Source organism: Hesperophylax consimilis, chromosome 18 (assembly GCF_061612785.1).
Source record: "Hesperophylax consimilis isolate HC1 chromosome 18, BYU_Hcon_1.0, whole genome shotgun sequence".
Lineage (NCBI taxonomy): Eukaryota > Metazoa > Arthropoda > Insecta > Trichoptera > Limnephilidae > Hesperophylax > Hesperophylax consimilis.
In genome coordinates this window covers 13,986,884-14,009,240 of record NC_142853.1, presented here as the reverse complement: position 1 = coordinate 14,009,240, position 22,357 = coordinate 13,986,884, and the positions used below count along the sequence as shown (strand labels likewise).

Genomic DNA, 22,357 nt, shown 5'->3' with positions numbered 1-22,357 from the left:
ATTTTTTTTAATAGAGGGAATTATATAATTACCGATTCGGCTCAGCAACTGCATAGATATAATCTTAACAAATAAAATACATTTTTATGAGCTTAAAGTGAACAAAGCAAACATGTTATAAATCGGTAGAAATTCAGAATGCGGGGCTTAAGGGCTACTAGAATGAACACAAAGAGAGTAGCATCATGACAGTTAAATATTATATTATTTTTATGTTAAATTCTCGAAACCAGGATAAATTTGCAAGCTTGTAAACAGTTCATAAACATTTTGCACGAATCACAATGAGAATTATTCAACAAAAAGATGTTTACAGTCTCCTGAATGATATAAATTTCTTAAGTGCCTAACTTTAATGTTGATTAGCAGAAGTTTTATAATCTAGTCCGGTGGTTCTTAAAGTGGGTTGTACTACCCCCAGGGGGGGCTGGGATGGGTAGAACCAAGAGGCAGGAGGCGGAAGAACCTTGGATTCTTTTCAGGAAAGACTCCAATTTATTTAATTCGGAATTGACTGTTGGAAGTACAGAATTAATCATCCAAGATACTTTCTTGGATAGAAATAAACTTTACTTTAACAATAGCAATGACCCGATACAGATGATTTTTTTATTAAAAATTACTAATTTCTCAGAATTCTGGATAAAATGAGAAAATCAACAGGAGCAGTTGTTGGGCTGTCAGTTGTGCAGCTTTTTCTAGCTGAATATTTTAGGTCAACATATTATATTCATTTTGCAACGGAAATATGCTCTAATTCCATTCAATGTACCTGCGCGTTCAATACGCTCTTGTGTCCTGTTCAAGGTTGATCAAAGCAAAACAAACTCTCAGCAGAATTCTTGCCTGAACAGACTACGCAATAATTACAATAGCATATTATCCAAGGTTAATATTTTCAGCTGCGAACTTACCAAATACAAGAGGTCCATAAAAGTATATTTCTCTGATGGTTTGTGAATAATGTTTATGTCTCTATTGTTTGTATCTCTATTATAATTTGATTTATATCTACAACCTCTCTCCATGGCTTTAAATGTATTGTTATGTTAATTTTTTGTTTTATAAAATCTTTTGTTTTGTATAAATTTTTTAATTCATATTCCTTTCTCACCAATTCAATTTACTTATTCCATATTATGCTGTCTCAGTTGAGGTAAAGTCACAAGGAGGAAATCCATAATTGGTTTTATTTTAGCTATACAATACTTATGTACAAACTGATTAAATGTAAACAGTCCATTTCCCGAAAATGAATAAAGAAATAAATATTAGTATCCAAATAAATCAATTGTTCTATTTATATAAAGAAGAGTGTAGGTGGCGGGCGGCATGGATTTCGTTTGTACACAAATCTACAGTTTTATTCCAAGAGTGATGAAAATTTACACACATGACCTTCAAAACAAGACAAGATTAGATTTCGAAAAATATGTGTAAAGTCCTGGCAACGCCGGGGACTTTAGCTAGTAAGAAATTGAAATCTCGGGTGAAGCGGGGTAGTGAGCAGTAAGGCTAGTAAAAACATAAAAATAAAACATTTAAAAATTTATGCTGTAGACTTTTGACGGGTCGTTTCACAGAATTTTAACAATTCTTCAAATTTCAAGAAAAAGTTCAAATTCTGTGAATGTTCTATTCAAGTTGTGTTATTATATAATTCATCATGGGCCGGTTGTTTCACAGTACTTTGATAATAATAGAACACGAATAGGACTTTCACAGAACTTGAATATTAACTTTGAAATTCGATAAATTGTTCAAATTCTGTGAAACAACCCGTCCTAGGACTCTTCCTTTACTCTCTTTAAGAGCTTTAAGAGTTTTCCATTCGAAAGACCGCAACCAGCTTTACTTAAATCATGTTTTTCGAAGTTTGGGTTGAAGAAAGATGAGGGAGTGGGAACAGGGGATGAGTTTACAGAACCACGGGAGAAAGTACAGAAAGTTTGGGAATCACTAATCCAGACCTTGTTTCTTGGAATAATTATTAAGGGATTAGATTTTAAGAATTAAAAACCACGTTTTTCTCGGTCATGAATAATAAATAAATAGAACAGCTGTTACGGTGGACTTAAAAGTATTAAAAAATGAAAATAATAACAACTGGATTTTTTTTAAGAAAATATCTTAAGAAAATCTAATAACGCAGAAATATAAAAACCTGAAAAAATAATAGCAGAACTCCAAACATCAACAAAAAACATATTAAACATTTTGAAAGATATGGGGGGAAGAAGGAAATAAAAATAAGGAAGAGGAAGTTTGCTAAGTACCTGCATTCTGATCACTAAATAAATAAACCACTCAATAGATCGATATCTTCGGTGTTTTTGTATGAAACAAATTGGTCCTAAAAACCATGGATATGCCAATATAAAGACAGTAACATTCTCATTCGAAGCCTACTTATTATACTAATGAAAAACTCTGAAAGTTAATCCCATAGACTTTCCGAGTTTTTATTTTTTTTAAATTTATTGTACAAAAATACTGAGTACAAAAGGTATAGATTATAGGTTACATCCTAATTCTTCCAGCTAACCCAACAAATACACATTATATTACATAACCCAACAATTACGTGTTAACAAATGTATGTAAATAAAAAAATTAAAAAAACAGATGTATTTAATTTATGTAAGGTATTTATTTAAGGTGAAGTGACATTTGGTTAAATGAAATGTTTTTAGTGATGATTTAAATTTAAGTATGTCGGTTATTTGTTTGATGCTACGTGGAAGATTGTTATATGCTATGGCTATGTAGTGTGGTCCTTTTTGAAATATAGTTTTGTTTGCTTTTGGGATTAATAAGTTTTCTGTGAACCTTGTAGCGTGTTTATGTGTTGAGTTTTTTTGTGGGAATACTAATTTAATATTATTTTTCCTTATTTTTAATATTAATAATTTTTTCATTGGTGGATATAGTTAGGCAATCGCATGGTTTGGATTCTAAGTGACAGTGTTTGTAAGCGAAAGTGAAGTAAGTAGCAAACTCAGCAGCGTCTATCTTCCCTTTAATATTATGGTACCTACATATCTTTTATATTGTTTAATTATTTTTTCAACTACTACTAGTTAAAACTGCAATATTGTTTTGAAAATGAGATTGAATACCTTCAAATAATGCTTCAAAATCCTTCGTGAACCGAAAAAAAATTCTCGTGCAAGTAAGTTGTTTAAAATAAATGGGAGAAGAAAAATATGACGTAGTGCAAGTGCAGAAACTGTGTACCAAAATACAAGGCTTAAGGGGAACGACTACGCGGCCTTCTTCATACAAAACTTAAATTTGGAGTTGATGCCAAAATACTTGACAAACTGAATAATTATTTTTTTTAATCAAAGGGTATAGCAAATATCTTGTACGGATAAGTGCTGCTTTATTTATTTTATGATTTAAATTAGAAAATAATTCAATTTTTCACAATTTAAGAGGAAACTTTGACATTTATTGTGAGTTAATGTTACTTATTAAAGATGTCTTTCCCAACCTACTATGTAAATTAAAAAATGAAACATCGTAAAAAAGACGTTTTTTGGTGTCGGAATTCAAAATTTATATACCACAAATTTGTGTTCCAGTGTATTTACATTGGAACATTAATCGTTTGAAAATGAAATTTAAACCCACTAAAATAGTGGTTTTTTGATAATTTATATATTTTTATTTATATTTTATTATATTTGCATACTAAAAAAGGCAAGATTATATTTTGGTATACCATTAAATCACAAATAAATAAAGTAGCATAATATCCGTACTAGATTTTTGCCATACCTTTTGATCAAGATAATTATTTAGATTGGTGAAGTATTTTAGCCTAAAATATATTTAAGTTTTATATGGAAAAGGTCGCGCAACCGTTCACCTGATTATCCTTGTTCCGCTTGTTGATTCAATCGAATATTTATTTGTAATGTACGCCTTTCTTGAAAGAACTGAGTTTTTATACGGACAAAACTATTTATTCATATTGCGTACCTACGTACGGGCGCAAACAAATAATTTATTTTAATATTATAAAACTTGTAAAAAGTGTATTTTAATAAAATAATTAAATTAACTCCATCTATGAACGCGTAGATTATAATGTATGTTACATTAACCCTCAAGATGAAGCTTAATGATAAATCACTATTTTGATTAATCTTTATAACCAATTGGTGTACATTATGAATACAAAAAAATATGTTTTAGATAATTTGAAGGTTTTCCATAATATAATACAAATAAAAAATAAATAACTCAATAAAAAATATAAACTACTAAAAAATATTTTTTCAATAAATTGTATGAACGCGTAAAGAAAATTTAAAAGGACAGTTTCACTTGATTAACTTTTTTGATTTCTTATAAAATTATTTACAAAATAAATTTAAAAAAGTTTTGTGCTTGAAATCGAACGTTTCTGGACTTCGTTTGTAAAGCGATTTTAATGCCTATTACCTAAAATATAAGGTATACCAAGCATATACACATTTTTGGCTTGTAGCTTCCTCTTAATATAAGGAAATAAGAATTTATGAAGAAAAATATCTTTCAAAGGGACAGCGAGCCAAATAACTTTGAGAAACTCTGGCCCAGTGAGTGTTTTAATCTCGTAATTTATTATTATATAAATAATCTGATTTGCGCACACGCAATCTACGTATATTAAAATAATAAGGCATCAAATAATACTATCATCGGGTGATGAATGCTAACAACGATAAAGAGGGTACCTAGTTAAATCAATATGATCCCACGCGATGTTTTATCGTCACCGGGTTTACCATCAAAAGGATACGTTTTACCGAGTACGAAGTATATTTTTATCTGCACTAACATATTGGCATGGCATATAAAACTGTGGAAAATGCAGTTATCACTAACCGAAAATAACCCAATCATTTTTTTTAACCTCTCAGGCAAATTTGTTCGCTTTTGGGAACAGCTCCTATGGTCTCACAGAAATCATTATTTCTCCCTTACTTGTTATGGTAAGAGATATAATCTAAACGGTGTTAGAAAGAGAAAAAACACGCTTTATATTCAAATCTAAAAAGTAACTATAGAAGAATTAAAATGTCACCTCTATAAAACCGAAAGTTTCGACCGAAATTTAAAAAAAAATACAAACCTTTCTGAATTTTTTATTAATTATTTTTATATGAAACGACAAAAAGCGAGAATACAATAACTTTTGTAATACATTTGTCTAATAAAATACAATGTTTTTTATTACCAGTAATTTAAGTTACAAAAAAGTACTGCGAGCCATTTTTAAAACTATTATGTTTACATTAAAATTTTTACAAAAATAATGTGTATTTCAAAAATAGTGTTTTGTTTTCAGATTTGTTCAGAAATATTCCATTTATTTGATTTTTATTGCAAGGCGTAAATTCAAAAAATTTCACTTTTTTTTCAAATTTTGCCTTTATTACGTAGAAGAAAAGAGTAGGTAATTAAATAAATATTAATAAAAAACAATTAATTGCATTTAGATGTAGCGACGCTACAAAATAGCTCACAAAATGAAAATAATAAATTTAAGTAAAACAAAATATTGTACAAGAGATTTTTTAGTTTTATAGTTTCAAAATCTCAACTGTAATCTGCTTTGTTTTGAGTCGGAAAAGCCTCTAAGGTGAGATCTGGCGTGATGAAATTTGTTGAAATTTGATGAAAAACCTATAATAATTGAGCGAAAATGGTGAAAATATTTAATAAAACACGACTCGTTTGAAATAGAGCACAAATCTCTGGAAAAATGCTTTAGTTGCATTTAAAGATACACTGTGAATTTTTCATGCCTATTATATTACATATTAAATAACACAACAAAACATGTTTTAAATTATTTTAGGAGCGTACTTTTTTCTATCGAGGGAATTTCATATAATTAACGTTTCGCCACAACAAATGTACCTATATATCTTCAAAAATAAAAAATTAATTTAATTAAAAACTTAAATCTTTTACGAGAAACTTGTTATAAATCGGTATAAATTGGGTATTGGGGCTTAAATTGAGATTATAATTTCGGATAATGCTAGAAGGCAGAAGGAATGGAGAAGAAAAGAGACGAAAGAGAAGAAAAAAGAAGGAAATCCGAAGCGGTAAGAGCAAATCAGCATATTGTTATCTAAGTAGACAAAAGTAGCGTAATGACAACATCTAATACATTTATTCGATGATTTAATCAGACAGACTTTTACGTATATTTCAACACACACGCGCAGTGCTTATCAGCGGACTAATGTTTTTTTGTTGGTTTTGACCGAAATAATAATAGGTAGGTATACGCGGTGACTGAATGTAGAACCCGACCTTCTCAAAGCAGACACTCAAAGATAAGTAGTTTTATTGAGGCATGTTGTTATTATGAAATAACGTTTGTTGACAAGGTGGTTCGTGCGCTAGACAGGTGGGTACCTGCCATTCACTTGCCTATTCAGTATTGAGGTAAATACTAGTTTAGGTTAAGGTAAGAATGTTTTACAAAGAGATAAATAGAATTTCTCAATTATTGACCAATGAAAAACTAAAAATATTACCGGTAATCTTGAGGTGCAGAAAAGTAAATATACTGTTAGTTACCAAAGCAATTTCTATATCTACAGGTGAGATACCAAAAACACTGATATTTAGGTAGCTAGGTAAATGACAGTGTATTTCCTGAAAATAATCATAGATCACGAAAAAAAAGTATTAGGTTCCTGATTAGCAAATTGGCTGACTTGAGATCGTCAAAAGCAATGTGCTGAAATTGCAGAACCTGAAACGCAAAAAAAAATACATACTCGTAATAAATGCAAGGCATTTTCGGTCTTAAAAATAAAATATATTTATTAAAATAGAATTTAAAAAAATTAATACGCTGACGTTTTAGATCCTAAAAAGCAAATATAATGACATTTTAGATCCTAAAAAGCAAATATAGAGACATTTTAGATCCTGAAAAGCAAATATAATGATGTTTTAGATCCCGGGAAGATAAAATATAATAACATTCGATATCATGAAAAGAAAATACACTAACATGCTAAAAAGCAAACCTATGCCTGAAAACATTGACATACATACAAAGATGCGTTATGTTCGTACTAATCAAACAAAAATATTGCACGTTCCTGTTTCCAGATTGAAATGAAACGCACGAGAAAATAATAGCCGCAACGAAATTGAGTTAAGTAATGAAATGGCCACAAATAACATCATACATAGCTAAATGAACGGAACGCATTAGAACGAGATAGCCATTCAAAGGATATGTGTACGTGTGAAACAGCTATATTATTATGAAAGCCCCTCGTTTCTCTTGCCTCCTCGCGACACTAGTTAAGCTGCCCACTGACAGGCGAGCATGTCCGCGGCAAGCATGACGTCACAGGCGAGCGACGAGCATTTTTGTATCGACGTCATGCTCAGACTGCTCGCCACGCACACGCTCGCCCCTCAGAGGGCCGCTTTTACCATCATTCCTGTGGAACAAACGAGCGAGAATACGACGTTATATCAATAGATTGTCCTTCATACTCTTATGTGTTTCTGCGTTCTCTGTCTCACCTTATTTTGTTCGAAAATCATTGCGAATAATTGCATTTATTGAAATAATAAGTGATTTTTGAGTAAATGCACAGATTTGGTTTTTGATCGAGAATGATTTGTACACATCTCAAAAACATAGAAAGGCATGTTTCACAAAAAAAGAGCCTAGAGCGACGTGTTTGATACTAAACGTAGTAAATCACCAGTTTGTCCACTGGACCCAGTTCAGTGCAACCACGCGCGTTTTCTCAGTGACCTATCTTCGCTTTTAATTCATCTAAGCTTGAAAATAGAATAGACGGAAAATTAAACATATGTATATATATACCGAATAGAAACATTTGAGTAGGTACCTAACAGTAAAGGAAATATTTTCGGAGAGTGCATCGTGCGTACAAATTTAATGTTCATGTAGATACCTACGTGACTCAATTTCAAATATCGCATAAAATGACATATTTAGTAAGAATAACGTATTCACTTTTACACGGAAAATAGCAATACACCATAACACGTTTTCAAACAATCACTAAATTAGATTTGAGAAAGCTCGTCAAATAGCGGATTGCTTCCGTGATAATGTTTCAATTATTGTCATTATTATTAGAGCAGAATTTAGATTATTCATTTCTTCTCGTAAAATTTCACAAGTTGGTTGGTTATAACAAAAATAATTTTAAGAAACCCAATTTGGCTAAGGCGGATTTTGAAGGGATCCTCGTTTGTTAATCGGTTCATCTGGCGTAGTGATTAAAAATTTAAATTTAATAAAAACGTTTGCTCCAACTTTATGAAAGCTTTAGTTATTTTTAAAAAGCGACTTTAATGGAAGCGTTGGGAATGGCAGAATATTATTACAATCTCTTCATTCGCAATAATTAATCTTCAAGACCCCGGGACGAACAACCAAGTGGCCAAAAATAATATCCCATTATATATCTGACAATAGCCAGTGTTGCCATAAATTTATCGAATTCTTAAACTAGGGAAAAACTAAAACAGTGTGGTTTTGGTAATATTCTAAAAAAGAAGGTATTATTAGTAAAACCAATTATATTTAAAATTTGGGAGGCGAGCATGGGTACCGCCGACCAGGGAAACATTCATTGGATAACCAACACCTCCACCATACGTCACCCCAAGTGGTTCGTTACGTTTGGTGACTTAGCAGGGGTGTCCAGGTTCATCGGGAGAGGTATGTTCAGGTCTTGGCTTTGGATGCGCCTGCCACCAGCTGCGTGGCTTGTTTACGGAGACCCTCTGACCTCTCCGGCTGGTCTCTCGACCCATCGCCATGAACTGCAGCGGGAGAGATGGATTCATACGTACGTTACTCCTGGATACAATGATCACCAGATTACTAGTTACACTTCCTCTCCTTCATTTCATTAAAAAGACCCTCCACACAGCATCCCCAAAGATGACTTAGGCCCTGAGGGAAAATATTTTCCTCGGGGCCTCCTGCGTGGAGTTATTGTACTTTTATAAATAATTATGTAATGTTTTTGCATCCAATATTTCATTGACATTTCGGACAAACATATTATTTTGGTTGGCATAACAAAACAAATTTCGCTTGCAAATGAATGGTGCTAGTTTTAACATTGCTTTCTTTCCTTCAGATAAACAAAAATCGAAAACAAGTTGATTCACGGAATAACTAATTGCTTTTTTACAGTTTTACATAAAATGTTGATCAGATTGTATTTTTTGGCAACGGCGAAATCAGGAAATACGTAAGTAGGTAATATTAAGAATCCTGCACGTAATTCACATTAATCTACTAGATATAATATATAAACAGGTACTGGAAAATTCAAATCCCGTAAAACGGTACCTAGGGAAAATGGAAAAGCCGGAAAACCTATATAGAGATGTATGTTTTACCGAACGAAGGGAAAATAACACGCAAAGTTAGAAGTAAAATTCAAAGCCTACCAAAAACCGTCAAAAGGTACCTTCCAAAGGTAGGAAAATGCAACCCCCATGGGATGTTTGGCAGTAAAATTCAAAACCCTAAACCTTATGATACTTAAAACTTAAAACCCTCTAGGTACAGGACAAAAAACGCAGGAAAAAACCGTATCTACCTACGTAGAAATATACCCAAAGAAATTAAAATAAAACCCCTATAAAAAGCAAAAGGTAGGAAAATGCAACCCTGAATTGGTACCTGCCGAGATCGGTGGAACATAATAAATAATAAAGGTGGAAGTCTTACCTCAGTCTTGGTAATTCGATGTCGTGCTAATTTAACCACCGCAAAGTTTCCCTTGCCGATGGTCCTCTCGATATCGTAGAATCCCACCCGGATCGGGGTCTTATTGACCCGCTCCCGTTCCGCCATCGTGAAAATGTTGTGTGTACTTTATATGTTTACATTCACACAGCGGGGGTCAGTCAGACTGTATATCACTCTCAGCATAAATTAGCGTGATCATATTTAACACAAACAACGGCACACTACACTTTAACAGTCCAAAACTCAATTTATCGGTAGAAAACAATACAGATTAAACATAATAATTACAGAATTTTCGCTCCAGTCGTGGGACTGGCAATAAAAAAACACTTTTGAACAATTACAAAATAATTTATTGCGTTAATTCGATGTACTTCCTAGTTATGAGTTAGTTAAGTGTTCTTAGAGTTAAACAATTATTATTAAACGTTTATCATTACACAAATAACAGGTGAAAATGCATAGAATTGACGTTTGGCTAGAACGGACTCGGGAATCACGGGACGGACGTGTGATCTATTCGTCAAATAGCAATGGATCCTCGTCTCGCTGTTGCTAGCATGCCGCTCCGTCATAGTTTGTCGGGGTGGTGACGGCCGAGCTACGGGCGGGAGTTGAAAACAGAAATGGCCATTATCATCTCCAGGTGTGATAGGCACATTTTATCCTCGGGAAATCACGCGGCGCGACACAAAGTAACGCTCCGCAGCCATCTATTAAAACTGCTCAACTGACAGCTCGCGACCGATAGAGCCTGCGCGAATCTCGGAGCAGTCCGAACACGCACGAAGCTGGCTTGTTGTGATCCGGAGATTGCCGAAGCTAGCTTGTTGTGGTCCGAAGTTGGTCGAAGTGCGGATTTTCATGCTCTCTTGGGCTTTCACGTACGTTTCGTAACGAGCGTTTCACATACCGCTCATGCCCCTGTGCAGAAAAGTCCTATAATGGACTGAGCTGCAAACCGTTATCTTGCTTTAGCGGACTTTACATTTCTGCGCGGCGGCTTGGAGAAGCGCCCGGAACTCTCGTTCCGAAGGGTACGTTTGGAAGAATCTAATCTACGGAACACACATTTTCGTTCCCACGTGAAATTTCCAACATTCGAAACGTTATCAAACAGGATCGCTAGATTCGTTGTCGTTAGCTATAGAAATCAAAACAAATGATCAATTTCTTGTATAATCAGCTTACCGGGTTACTTATGTTTAAAGATATCTAATAAATAAATGATTAATGTGTACAGCGCGTAAAGTACCTATTGAATGTTTAGTATTATATTCCTTGTAGAGTATTTTGTGATCATTATAAACTAATAAAAAAGGTTACTGATTTTAGTGATTTTAGTATTTTTATGTAAATAGTTCTAAGCATTTTCTAAGAGCATTGTTTTTTATTCAGATTTTAATCATAATAATTATTAAATTTGCGTGTAAACCTCAAAATATTTCTAAAAAAAAACATTATTCTTGTGTTTGGAGAACTAATCGATAATATTGTATGCATAAAAATGTTTTACATTATTTTGTAAATCTGTATACTTATAATTTTCTTGTATCAAAATATTTATTAAAACACTTTTCCCCGAACCCGATGAAATAGTTTTTAATTTATCAAACTTAACCGAAAATAAATTACCCCGGTTGCTCATAGGTGGCAGTAATGCATGCACGAAATGTTTGCCTTTATTTCGCTCATGTCGTTAGCAGCAAAAGAATTTTTAAATGTTAATACAGGTAGCTAATATTACTAAAAATATCATAAATAAATATAATACTTGTCCTCCCCAAAATAATTAAATGTAATCATTACTTCTTCCTTATTGCTACGCAACAAACCAGGAAATCGAAAATAAAATTGAAAACCACAATCTGCAAAAATAACTTTCCAAGCCTCTCAATAAGTGGAAAGAAGCGAAAAAACCGAATACCTTGTGCAGAAAAGTCCCTCGATGGCTGTGCTGCAAACCTTAGTGAACTTTACTTTTTTGCAGTCTTTGTCGATTCCATTTCCTTACTGACCGTGTCAATTCGTATTTATTGGTACTACAATGAAAGCCGTAGAGTGGACGTCAGTTAGTTTTTAGAAACTCTTTGAATTTCAATCTTGAAAATAATTTTTTTTATTATACTAACTGAAGTCCCTGACTTTGCCAGGGGTTTACGCAGAGCTTTTCGAAATGTAATGTCCTTTCTTTAAAATATGTAGATAGTGACCCTCCTCTTGTTTGAAGGTCAAGTTTGCAAAATTTCGCCAATCTCAGAATAAAATCATAGATTTGTAAAAAAATCAAATCCACACCACCCGCCCAATATAAAAACTATTATTTATATGTTTAAGAATTTCTTTTATGTTTAAAAAATTCATTCATTCTAATGAAAACATTTGCCAATTTTTTTTTTCTTTTTGAAAATTTCACAATTATCTGGTGGGGATCAGTCTCCAATGTCCTCCCGTGAAGAACTGCCACTGGAACAGAGCTTCATGGACAAGGGAAGTGAGGTGGCCTTCATTCAACAGGGTTAATAATGACGATGCAATGAAACAACAAAAGCATTTTTACCATTTGTTTGTAATTCCAACGTTAGATCTTACATGTGTCAGTACAGAATCTGGTTTATGCTACAATCTTTGGTAATAATTTTATAAAAGAAAGAATGACATTTCAACAACAGATCATAGTGAATCCATACAAAACATCTTACAAATGAATTAATGTTTCGGCTTAAGTTTTATCATTATACATTATTAAATAAATGTGATTTTTATTAACAAAATGTATGAAAAATTGTTTTTGTAAAACAATAAAATATGAAATGTCAACCGTAAAATGGGACGACGATGGCTATACACTAATATAATGACTTGGGGATATATATACTTTATGATTTATTCACATCTATTATTTACAAAAAAGTGATTTTAGTTTTAAAAAAGATACCCTATTATGTCGCTCAATTTGATCAATTAAATTTATCAATAAAACATCATCCACAAATCTTTTGATAACCACTCGAACTTAAGACTTGTGTTGTTGCCTTCTGAAATGGACGACTTGTTGTTAAACCATGGCTTGTGAAGTCTTTAGCAGATTTAACAATGGAAGCAGTCTTTCTCCACAGAAAAGGTGATGTTTTCTCTGTTCAAAATTATTATTATTGATCCACAAAGCAGCAGCAAACGTTTAATTTGCTGTTTAGGAATACTTATGTGTACGTATAAGAATCATTGCAAAAAAACACAGTAGACAAGGCGTTTTCTTTGAGTCGAAAGGTTGAGGGTTTCATTCCCGAGCAGCGCAAAAATAAATAAATTATTCATTAAATTTAATACAATATGGTGTTGTGATGGTGATTTTTAAGTGTGATGAACCTTAAAAATATAGCTGTCTTAATGAACATTGATAAATAAATAATATGTCCCGAAACTCTGAGGTAATAATTATGCAATCCCCAATTTAGGGAATGTGACACTGAAGGAAGCAGGGGAAGGAATCTCTCACCAGGGCAATACTGCTCCGTAGCGGAGTTTGTCGGAGAAGTTTGAATCCCATGTTAAATCAAAATAGTGGATGTCCTCTTTGGATATAATTTGAGATGTATTTTTAATGATGTTTGTCCATTCCGCTCTGTTTATACATATTGAGGGAAAATATGTAATAGTAGTGCTGAAATGGTCTAAAAAGGATGCCTCTTCTTAGATGATTATAGCAACCTGCCCTCGGAGAAGAAACGGCGAAACTCTCCGACCTTCCAAATTAAGATGTTTATATTAGTTTTCAAAGGACGAAGAAAACCCCTGACGTGACTACCTTGTCAGGTTTTGCTATGTAAAGATTTAAAAGAATTCTGTCTGTTTTAAGTTTGAACAGAAAAATCATAAAATACATTTACATATGTAGCAGAAAGACTGTCCTATTGAATAGATGATTATTACACAAAATGAGGATGAAAATGTTTATTTTCAATGCTTTATTTTACAATGCACGTAAAACAAAGATATTCAGCAAATAAATAAGATCTTCACTTCATGTTAAATCACAGACACTTCCGATTCTATAATAATTATCAATACCTAAGTAATTATACAAATTCACACATCGAGAATATTTTTTATACACTTTTCATTACAAGTCTTTTGATAAAAAGAGTTTTATTTATTTATAAATTTTCACGCCGTCTCAAAAATTCGAATCCCACAAAGCCGATAACTATTATTTGAAGCCTTAAAAAGCATAATTTGCAATAACTATTTTAATCTAGCACAATATAACGAGTACCTACCATAATAATATTAATTATTGATCGTATATACGCTAGCCACATTATTACCCGAGCTTAGGCAACACTCTCCAACTAGCCGTGTTGCAAGGAGACCGAATAATGATGAAATGCCTCGAGTGCGCGGTGAGGTTGGCTGCGAGAGTTGACAACGTACAGGTAAATGTCGGTACAAATGATTATTTATGGTAGGCACTCGCTACAACACTTTCCTTTCAATTCAAACTATGTTGAGCTTCGTCAGCACAAAAAAGAATGGTACATTTTGATCACTTTGACAGTTGTATTTTAGGCAACACCAAAAAACTCACAAATAATTTTGTATAGTACACAATATTTATTATTATTATGATGTTGAAAAAAAATAATGCAACAACATTGAACTACTTTTGAAAATAAAGTGATTTTTTTTCATAAATTTCAAACTACTTATTTGGGGCATTTATCAACATCAATATTTTACATAGCTTTGCAACAAAACAAATAATAACTCGATTAAAATTTGATTCACCGGCAGACAAATTATTTGAGAGGAAAACCAATTACAGCAAAACCCTCTTATAAGATTGCCAAAGGGGCGGGAAAAAACTTTAATGTTGGATAAATTGGGCAATTTTTAACTCGAGAGACTGTGAAAACAGAACTTCTTAGCCATGAAAACATCTTATGAGTAGTGATGCCGCAGGGTACCAGAGTACCCGGTTCCGACCCGATTCCCACAGGATCCGGTTCTCCGAAGGAGACCCGGTTCTGACAACAAGAACCGGCTCTAATTTCAAGACGTGTAATTTTTTTTAAATTGTTTACGTGAAGAATGGTGTTCTATTTATTTACGACCTCTTGATATTTATTTTAACTGTAGACACAATAAAACAATGGTATAACGAGCTGTCTTGTATTTATTTCGTCGAAACAGTTGTGTCTCGGTATAATAACACGATACGTTATCCCACACTATGCATCCGGCGCTGTGAGTCACTGCCATTTGTTGTGACTAGACTGCTGACTGCTGTCGACTGCGAGCTAGCCGCGTGAACCGACGGTCTGCATGTCTCCCACTACCCCCACCCTACCCAGTCATGCGCACAAACCAAAACTCGTCTACCACACGCTCGCCCAACATGTGCTAATTAATCAGTGTGTTTTTTATAATCGTCGAGTGCAGTAAAAAGAAAGGTGTCATTTGTTTGGGATTTTTTTAAAAAGCTACCAGAAGAACAAAAAGTGCTGTGCAGTCTTTGCAATTCGAAAATGCTTTACAGTGGATCGACAAGTGCTATGGGCAAACACCTAAAAAATATCCATCAAAAAGACGAGAACAACGAAGTTGGCTGCAAGAAGCAGCCAACACTTACTTCCTTTGGAGTAACAAGTGGCAGGACTTGTGATGCCAAAAGACAAGAAAACATCACTAAATTGGCTGCTTCGATGATTGCGCGGCACCACTTGCCATTAGAAATGGTGGAGTGGAATGGTTTCAGGGAGCTAGTAGCCTATATGGAGCCTAGCTACAAACCAGTGTATTCCGACACCATTAAAACATTGGTTCCATCCTCCAATACATGGCGGCAAAATTCAAATACACGCTACAGAAATCGGCGGGGCTTTTGAATGTTTAAAAACCCGGGTACCCGCCCGGTTCCTCAAACGGGTACCCGGTTCCCGAAAATGAGACCCGGCGGCATCACTACTTATGAGGGAACCTTATAAGTGGGTTTCGCTATATTCTTGGTAATTCAAAAACAAATACATAGTACAGATTGCTTATGTACAAACAAAAATTGAATTAAATTTTAACATAATAAGTACTGGTGAACCTCTTACAATATTATGTTTTTTTAAATAGACATGGATGTTTTTTTTTGTTGATAAAAACAATAATGATTCATATTTTGCAATAGCTAACAATCAAGCTCAAACATAAATATAAATTTAGACAAGTAACTAGATTGGTTTACGGACCCAGCAGTATTATTATCAATGTTAGCGAGACAAACTTTAAAATAGCATTTCATATCAGAGGTAGAAAGGTAACGTAAAAACTAGAACTAAGCATGGTGTCATTAACACCTATGCAAGTATGAGATGTAATGTGATGAATATGTGATACCTAAGTACTTCTTTGGCTGGAATTGACGGGTGGAAAATACAGGTTGGGAGAGGAAATGACTAGGGAAACGTTGGGGTTACGGAAGCGTTTGAGATTGGTTGGTGGATGAAGTAATTTGTTGTTGAAATAAGTGTAAAAATAAATCATGGAATTATTCACATGATAAAAAATCCATGTTGTATAAACACGCTACATAATAATGTATATTGGTGTAATACATGCATGGATGAACTAATGTGCAATCAATACAATATTCAATGGTTAAGTATAATAACTTCCAGGTATGATTATACATGATTTTAAGAGTAGAAACGGTATAATTTATATTATAATAAAACACAAATAACTTTGTTTACATCACTTTAATATATATATATATATAACCTCTACACGTTTAATGCACCTAATGCAAGTACATATATACTTGCTCCTGATGAGGTGAACTTTGTTCATGAAACGTGTAGAGGTTATATATATATTAAAGTGATGTAAACAAAGTTATTTGTGTTTTATTATAATAAATAATGACATCACAAAGTGATAAGCTTTCAGAAGAAATTTTCTTCTAAAAATCTATACTATTTACTCATAGACTTTATAGACTCCTAGAATTATGGCACATGGCACTTTGTATAATCCATCGGAGTATTGTCATAGAGGTTTTTTTGCTTGGCGTTGATAAGGAATTTAGTTATGATATCAGTCAATTGAAAAAGATATCTACAATCGTTTGATTGATTGGAAAATTTGTGACGTATGACTGTTAGTAATGAGCAAGACCTGAATATGATTATCTTTGAGAATCCTCATATTTGTGTTTGAAATCAACAAAATTCTTGTCTTTTCAAAAAAAAATTGTATAAAACTTCTGGAATTCTTAAGAAATTCAAATATATCTGTGGAGTTCTCTGGAAATTCAAATAAAATGTCTGGAATTCTTCAGAAATTCAAATAAAATCTATAAAACTCTTGAGAAATTCAAATTAGTTTCTGTAAGAGCAATTTTTGAAGGAGGAATAATTATTTTTTCAACCAATTGAAGATGAGCTATATAAAGGTCTGTCCGACGCACATTGACAATAATTACCACGCTCCGTTCAGACGAGGGAGTCTAAAGCCGTATCGACAGAGTCTTCCCACAGCAGAGAGCCTTGTTTTCATCTCAGCCAGAGCTTCAGCCGGAGAGCGTCCACTCCATTCAGGTAATATCGAAACAACCGCTTGTCCCGGACAAAGCCGAGATTTTCGTACAGTCTTAACGCTGGCTTATTTGTTATTTCTGTTTCTAAAACCACCTCATCCGCTTCATCCACCACCATCATCTGAAAAGATAAAACATCAAAATTATAGTCAAAATGCACCAACATGTCTTATGTAATGTTTTCTTATCTGAAAATCTGTAACTCTACGGGAGTTTTCATATAAAACTGAATAATTATAATGCCCTCAATAACACAGGTGCATTAAACATGGTAAAAAATCATGTTTAACCCATTGGCCTCAAACGACGCCGTCCCGGCGTGTGTACGGCGATGTGTCTTAAAATCAAACGACGCCGTCCCGGCGGGTCTGATGTCTGTCGGTTTAAAAACGAAAAAGGGATACATTATTGACATCTGTGTTTAAAATTTTAAATGCCAATCGCCCTGTAGATAATTAAGCATTTATTTCGTAGTAATTGGCAGGACTCCGTTGATACAATTTTTTCCTGGTATTTACGATTGAAATTTTGTTATATTTCAGCTTCATTGATTTTTTTCAAAATGGCGTGTGGTTCGGGAATTGACAAGCTTGTTCGTAAAACGCATGGTGGGCGGCTAACAAGAGCCCAAATGGAAAAAAATATATATTATGGTAATAAGTATGATTAATGTACAACTTTACTTAATCCAATTATAAAAAATGAAGAAAAAAAATTGGTTTTTGAAAAAAAAATTTTTTCATATCCTCTTTTAGGTAATCATATTATTATTTTTTTCTAAACAATGCATACATTTTTTACATACCTTGATTCAATGCACAAGTAAATTAAAAAAGATTGTTTCGTTTGCATGTTTAGTTTAAAAGTTATGTAAGATTTAGTACACCACTGCACTTAAAACTTTTGGTACAAAATTAATTCGGATGTGAAGGCCAATTTTTTAGCCAATTAATTCGGATGCCAATGGGTTAACCTGTTAACCGGGCGGGAGGTATAAATACGTCAAACGTAAACAATATCGGGTACGGGTAGGACTTATGAATACGTTCTTGAAATATATGTTGTGCCCCGGAATGAGCGGGACGTATATTTCCGAGCATATCACACGTAAATTAAGTTTTGAATTTTTACATATTGCTCTGTAATTATTATGTTTTTTATACTGTTTGGAATCTTTATAATTGTTTGTAAAATTTAAAATTTTTTAATTCGATGTGTCCATTTTTATAATGCATAAATAAAAAAAAATAAGAATATGAAATTACGTCCTCCGGGCGTGACGTACTGACACGTCCTAGTGAAAGAGTTCGCGTCCATTATATGCTGCGTAATTCAAAACGGAATTCCCGGTGAACAGGTTAAATAAACAGTGCTTCAAACTGTCTGAAGCCAATGGGGCTATTTTGTGAGGCTGATGGAAGTAGTGAAAGGAAGGAGATGGGTAAGAGAAAGGTGGGAAATGCGTGGTTTTCAAAATCTAGTTACCAAACACGGCTAAAGCCACTTCTAATAACGAAAGGCATTCTGAATGGTGGTCTTTAACCAGTGCGATACTGAGAGTACCTTCATCTCCGGAAGGTGCCGCAAGTATACTATTAATATGTAAATAATATATAACATAAAAAAATAAAGGTTTCTCTGGTAAAGAATAGACTCTGCGATGGGTTACTTTATGTAGGCTACTTCGATATAATGTAGATGGAAGACATACGTTCAAAGAGTTTTATTTTATGTGACCAGGACACAAGTTCAGAAGAATCATTTTAAAGAGAATCTTGCTTGTGTAGTGGTGTACTGTATTGTAGTACAATTTGGATGTAAGAGGGGACTGCAGGGGGGGGGGGTTCCTAACTATTTAGAACCAATTTAGTCTGTACAACCAGAACATGTATGGCATATGACCATGCAGGTATGGGTGGAAAAGTTAAACGAATAGGGAGAGAATGGGAGAAATCTTATCAGCTCTGATAACTTGATCTCGAATAATACGAGACAATACCCTAAAATGAAACCGGAATCTTAATAAAGTAAGTGAAGCAGCCGTGCAAAAAATATGTGACGCGCAGCCCTGGTGTATTGGATAGACCTGCAGCTGAATTTGCCCTATCAAATCTCTAAAATATTGGAATTATAACAATGTAACTGATGAAGTCATGTAAAAACAATATTCGGTGCGTGGCAAGGCGTAATGGATAGACCGACGGTCGATTTTGCCCTAGCAGGCCTGGAAAATCGATCTTTCCTTGGGGTTTATTTTAATTATTTCTGATGAACGTATTACTAAAATCGCAAATGTTTCTAGAGGGTTACTAATTTGTCGTCTAGAAAAATAAATTCTGGTGCTTACTACTAATTTTAGAGTTAAAAAACGTTTTATAAAATTTTCAAATCGCTTTTCTTAAAATATTTTAATGGTAAGGTCCCGTTTTTATAAATCTTAAATATAAATAACTTACATCTGTAGGGATCCCTCTAGAAACATTTGAGATTTCAGTAATATGTTCATCACAAAAAATTAAAATGTGAGCGTCGAGCAAACCCCTTAGTTAGTTATTAGAGTCTAATGTCGCCTTAAAATATTCTGAAATTATTTATCTTTATTTCCTTTTGACAGCTACAATGCTATATTCGCAGGGTCATAACACTCAGACTAGCAGCGCAAGTATTAAATGAAAACATATTATAATTGCACTATCGCAGGAATCGAAATACCTACATTCTGAGATAAATTTGAATATGTAAGGCTCTACGCTATGGAGGTGGAATTATGGTATTCGACCAACCAAATACTGAAAGTGTCTTTCATTCACACTGTATTAAAGTGACTGACCTTCCAACGGTTTGAAACCTTCAATCATTCAAAACGCACCCAGAGAAGTATATAATATTAGATGTGGTAAGAATTATATTTGAAGAAATACTCTGCTGACACTATTTAGTCAGGATTCAAACCAAAATGACCATATAAATGTGAATTTCTTTAATACCGTAAATGATAAATAGTATAATATGTCTATGACACCAAACTGTCCACTAGCAAACTACGTAACAATGAAATGTTTTAATGTCTGCGACATTGGCATTTTGTTTTTAAATGGCATGTTACAACCTAAGACTACTCATTTGCAATTGATGCGACAAGACTGCAGATTACAATAAAAGATAATCAAGCAGCAAGGGGATGTCTTAACAATAAACCTTTTGGATGGAGATGTTAGCGAATGGCTCTACAGCGTGGAGACCAATACCGCATCCGTAAGAATCAAGAAATAGAGGGAGACAATAAGATAAGAATAATGGAGGTGGTAAGGGCTCTTGACAGGTTGGAACACCGATAATAATAACGATTACTCCTAATAGAACTAGGTAAACTCTTTTAATAGCAACAAAATGATGTGTGGGGAACATATTATTAGACAAGGTATTCCAATTTACTAATGACTATTCGTATTAATACTAAACAGTCCAAATAATTACATCATTTTGGGGTTATTTTTATCTAGGTTTTAAAATCTGTAGCTGCTAATGTCCAAGCCACTAACAAAAAAGATAAAATTAAAATATAACTAACCGAAATGGCCTGCTTGACAAGATGTGATCCAATCTTTCTTTTCCTGTACTTCTCGTCGACGGCAAGCATGGCGATATATCCGCGCTTCACCTTTTTCCTATGTAAGTCCAACTTACACACTATGGCACCGATACACCGGTTGTTGTGCATGGCAAGGAAACACAGCTTGGGCCAGTTGTGAATGAAATATCTGTACGTGTAGATGGAGTAGGGTTCGGACAGATCTTTCTGGATCAGTCTCATGATCTCCGCCATCTGTAGTTCAGACCTGTACGATTCGAATTCAATCGTATCAGGTGAGGTACAACTCTCGTCTTTACACTCTGGACACAGAACCGATGAGGCAACTATTTCAATTTCGTCACTTTTCGCTGGCTCTTCGATGACAGTTTCTGACAACTTCATGTCACTGAGGCGGTCTCCCAACTTATCACTTCTCAAAACGTCAGTTTCTTCACATAAGAGCCGCTCGCATGAGTCGACAGGCTCCTTTTCACCATTTTTACTAATATTTTGATCGTCGCTGGTGGCGTGATCACCTGACACGCCGTTTGTCAGACCGTTATTCGAATGTAAACTGACTTTATCCTTGAAATCTTTTATGAGATCCTCGGAGTCTTCAATATTCGTAATACTCGTTTTATGTACAGTTTCGATGGTTTCTTTGGCCCTTTTCGTCTTTTTCTTGGCGGTCATCCCTTTCTTTACCCTTTGATCATTGCTTTTTGCATCGTCATTTTGGCCAATGTGTTCCATAACTAAGAAATTTAATTGCACGATGGCAGGGGGAGAATTTTCTAAAGAATTGTAACCCGCTACATACACTTAAGCTATATATTTTTTACTATCTAGACTCGCATTGGTTACTTGACTTGCCATCAGGTTGCGAAAGAGCGGACATCTTGTTTTCTTAGAGAGATTGTCAAATCAATCATTTGTCATTGCACTAATATTAGAAGAGTAATATTTAGAAACAAGATGGATTTCAGTATTAACTAGTAAATTTTGAGTGATTTACAATAGAAAATTACTTTTGAAAGGAGCTATCTAAATTTTCACAACTTAACCATATTCACATTATGACAAAATTATTTTGTATTTAAAATTATTGCCATAATACACAAATCACTTTCCCGACAATCTGTACACAGTGTTGTCAGTCAGAAATTCAACAAGTCTCGTGGCTAAAGCTTCGTATACACTTAGGATCGAGTTTTTTTTAATATAAATGTACATCAACAAGGACTTCGAATTACAAAACTTCAAACCTTACGGAAAATAATAAAAATAACACCATAATAATGATTATTCTACGTTTTATTTTGTTTCAATGTGTTTCACCGGAAATTATTATTACAATCGTTGTTGCTTAGATAGTCTTGCTTTAAACACGTACCTTAGGTGTTTTTGTACACAT

General features: G+C 33.8%; 2 protein-coding genes across 2 annotated transcripts in view; both read right to left on the bottom strand.

The window, feature by feature from the left end:
• LOC149415403 (uncharacterized) overlaps positions 1-10,498 on the bottom strand; it is a 227,400-nt gene extending 216,902 nt beyond the window's left edge. The window contains exon 1 of the mRNA XM_089642592.1: positions 9,761-10,498. Within this exon, the coding sequence (XP_089498718.1) occupies positions 9,761-9,886 (126 nt within the window). The 5' untranslated portion in view covers positions 9,887-10,498. The remainder of the gene's footprint in view (positions 1-9,760) is intronic.
• A 1,809-nt stretch (positions 10,499-12,307) lies between these two features.
• On the bottom strand, positions 12,308-22,062 carry LOC149415402 (N-alpha-acetyltransferase 30A-like). Its single transcript, XM_089642591.1, has 2 exons — positions 20,941-22,062; positions 12,308-17,490 (listed from the first exon to the last, which is right to left on the bottom strand). The coding sequence occupies exons 1-2, from the start codon at positions 21,694-21,696 to the stop codon at positions 17,326-17,328; spliced, it is 921 nt and encodes a 306-aa protein (XP_089498717.1). The 5' UTR covers positions 21,697-22,062; the 3' UTR covers positions 12,308-17,325.
• Positions 22,063-22,357: the final 295 nt, after the last annotated feature.

What these genes read in the sequence shown, in the direction of transcription:
- LOC149415402 (XM_089642591.1), bottom strand. Translation starts at nt 21,696, where the DNA reads ATGGAACACATTGGCCAAAATGACGATGCAAAAAGCAATGATCAAAGG. An exon ending in TTGTCAAGCAGGCCATTTCG is followed by an intron (nt 17,491 to 20,940) that starts GTTAGTTATATT and finishes TTATCTTTTCAG; the next exon opens with ATGATGGTGGTGGATGAAGC.